Raw genomic sequence first — 2,360 nt, 5'->3', positions numbered from 1 at the left:
AGAATTAGCCACTTCCAGATTGCCCCTTTTTAGCCCTCCTAGTATAGACTTTTAATACTTTCTCTCCTTTAACTATTTGATCACGATCCCTATCAGACTTGCATGTCACAGATACCACACGTCTGAAACCATCCCATCATGTTACTAATGTTTAAATAGTTATGGGAGTCACATCCATGTGGTGTGAAAACATGCATAAAGAGCTGTTTGGTTGGTTTTTCATCAAGTCCAGGATGAATAAAGCTGCCTATGTGGATTAATCTGTTAGTAGAAATTGGGAAGGTTTTTGTTTGGGAGAGTTTTTTCATAGATCGAAGGAGCATTCTTATAATTGAGAGGCGCTGGTCTAGAAAAAACTTGGCATTCTACATAAAGCTTCCCCCAAAAAGCTTACTGAAGGAGCATTAATCCACTACCAAACAGTCATGTATAGCTGACCGAATAAGCTGCAAGTCCCATTAAGCTCATTAAGCTGCTAACAAACAATGTGATTCAGGCTCCATAACTTCAATTTAGGATAAATAAAAGGAAAACACAGAAAAAATAGCATAAAGAAAGAACCTAGCTACTTTAAATGATCAAATAGACAGCAAAAAGCAACCCAGGGCTTAAAATAGAAATCTTTATAAATTAGTCGCACGATTTACTTTAAAATTTCCTGATCCGGTTTAATAACTTGAAATTCATATAACAAAAGGAAAAGAAAAATGTTGTATACGGTTTGAGAATTGCTTGCAGAGCGACCAACATCTTTGCAAAAGCAATAAGTCACAAAATGGCAGCAGTTAATGTTTTCCAGAGTATAAATGATGTTTAATTCCAAGTGCCAACTTGAAAATTCCAAGTCATGACATGTAGGTTGCATGTCTATAAAGATTGAGTACCTAACCAATTCCAAATGCGAAGTGCATACCATGTTAAAGTACTTGGAGAAGGGTAAACAAAAGATTTCTGATATATAGAAGCAGCTGCTGCTGCAGCTTGGACTCTCTTCTGATGCCGACTGATATTCCCACTTCCTGCACCATCACCATTTTGATCTTGAGACGATGTGTTTGCTGAATTTGCTCCTGAAAAGACATTAAAAAACTGTAAAATTCTGTGATATATATATGTGTGTGTATATATATATATGTATGTTAGACCCATGATGTAAGTTGATCAATTTCTACGTACATGACTGGGTAGAAATCTTTCGGTTTGAACAGATTGGGGTAAAAGATATTTAAGCTAGTAGATAAAATATCAACAGTCAAGGAAAACTACTTTGGCATGAAAAAATGTTTCAGCAAAAGGTATTTTTTGTCGAAATCCTGCTTAGGGCTTCTTAAGAAACAGCCTAGTCATTGAACATTCCCTCACCAGTTCATTTTAGGGCCACTAAATTGGTTTGCATGGGCATAAACCATCTTCCCTATTGTTTCAATTAGCAGCTATTTGTAGAACTTAAAGTTCTGAAAAGCTAAGCAAGGATTACTCGGTGTTTCTAAACTTGGAGGTAATCTTTCCAATTCTTTCCAAGCGATGAAATTAGCCATTAGAAAAATAACTGAATCAAATTAACACGGTATCAAAACTTCTAGATTCCCATATATTTACACAATCTAACAAAATTATATTAAAATGAATCACCTGTAGGTCCAATTAGGCATTTGCTTAATCCCTGCTTAGGTGATTGAGATCACTAGACCTCCTAGCTCTACTTGATGCCTTTTAGAATACTAATGCTACTTTGCAGAGGTTTCTAACTTTGTCATACAACTCTTCTCGGAAAGATAAACAACTGATCCTGATTCAAAAGAATGTGAAAATTCTGACCTTGACGATGAACTCCTGCTCGTGATCGTGATGCACTTGTCCCACTCTCATTTGGTATAACGAGCGCTCTGCAAATAGGACATGTGTGCTGTCGCTCTAACCATGACCGGAGGCAGTGCACATGAAAAAGATGCCCACAGACTAGTCTTTTTGCGGTAGTCATCTCCTCTCTACAGATAATGCAGGTTGCATCACTTCTGCATACGATAAGATAGATATGAGACGAGCACAACATCAATATACATGTGGTGTGGGTGAGCATTCTAAGGGTTAATCAGCTAGAAAAACTAACGCATTCAACTCTTCAGGTGTTGCATCTGGAAAGCGGTCATTCATATTTGATGTGATCTTCCGATAACGGACGTAATCAGCAATTCGCAGCTTAAAGTTTCGGAATGTCTCATATAGCTCCCGGATCAAGTGCAGAGGCACACCATAGTTCCTGGAAAAACCAAAGTGTAAATAACCAAATTAACAACAAATGAAGCAACTATTAAAAAGAATTCTATACTTGCAAATCCTTGTATGGTACCAGAATGATA

General features: G+C 37.1%; 1 protein-coding gene across 2 annotated transcripts in view; it reads right to left on the bottom strand.

Moving 5' to 3' along the window:
- LOC112520825 (ERAD-associated E3 ubiquitin-protein ligase HRD1B-like) overlaps nt 1-2,360 on the bottom strand; it is a 12,148-nt gene that overhangs the window by 6,983 nt on the left and 2,805 nt on the right. For both annotated transcript variants that reach the window (XM_025129424.1, XM_025129425.1), the window contains exons 4-6: nt 2,111-2,260; nt 1,819-2,015; nt 914-1,070 (exon numbers count right to left, since the gene is read on the bottom strand). In XM_025129424.1, coding sequence (XP_024985192.1) covers nt 914-1,070; nt 1,819-2,015; nt 2,111-2,260 — 504 coding nt within the window. The remainder of the gene's footprint in view (nt 1-913; nt 1,071-1,818; nt 2,016-2,110; nt 2,261-2,360) is intronic.

This window comes from Cynara cardunculus (assembly GCF_001531365.2).
Source record: "Cynara cardunculus var. scolymus isolate 2C chromosome LG 11, CcrdV1, whole genome shotgun sequence".
Classification (NCBI taxonomy): Eukaryota; Viridiplantae; Streptophyta; class Magnoliopsida; order Asterales; family Asteraceae; genus Cynara; species Cynara cardunculus.
Note: the sequence above shows the minus strand (reverse complement) of the source record. Positions and strands in the feature narration are given on the sequence as shown.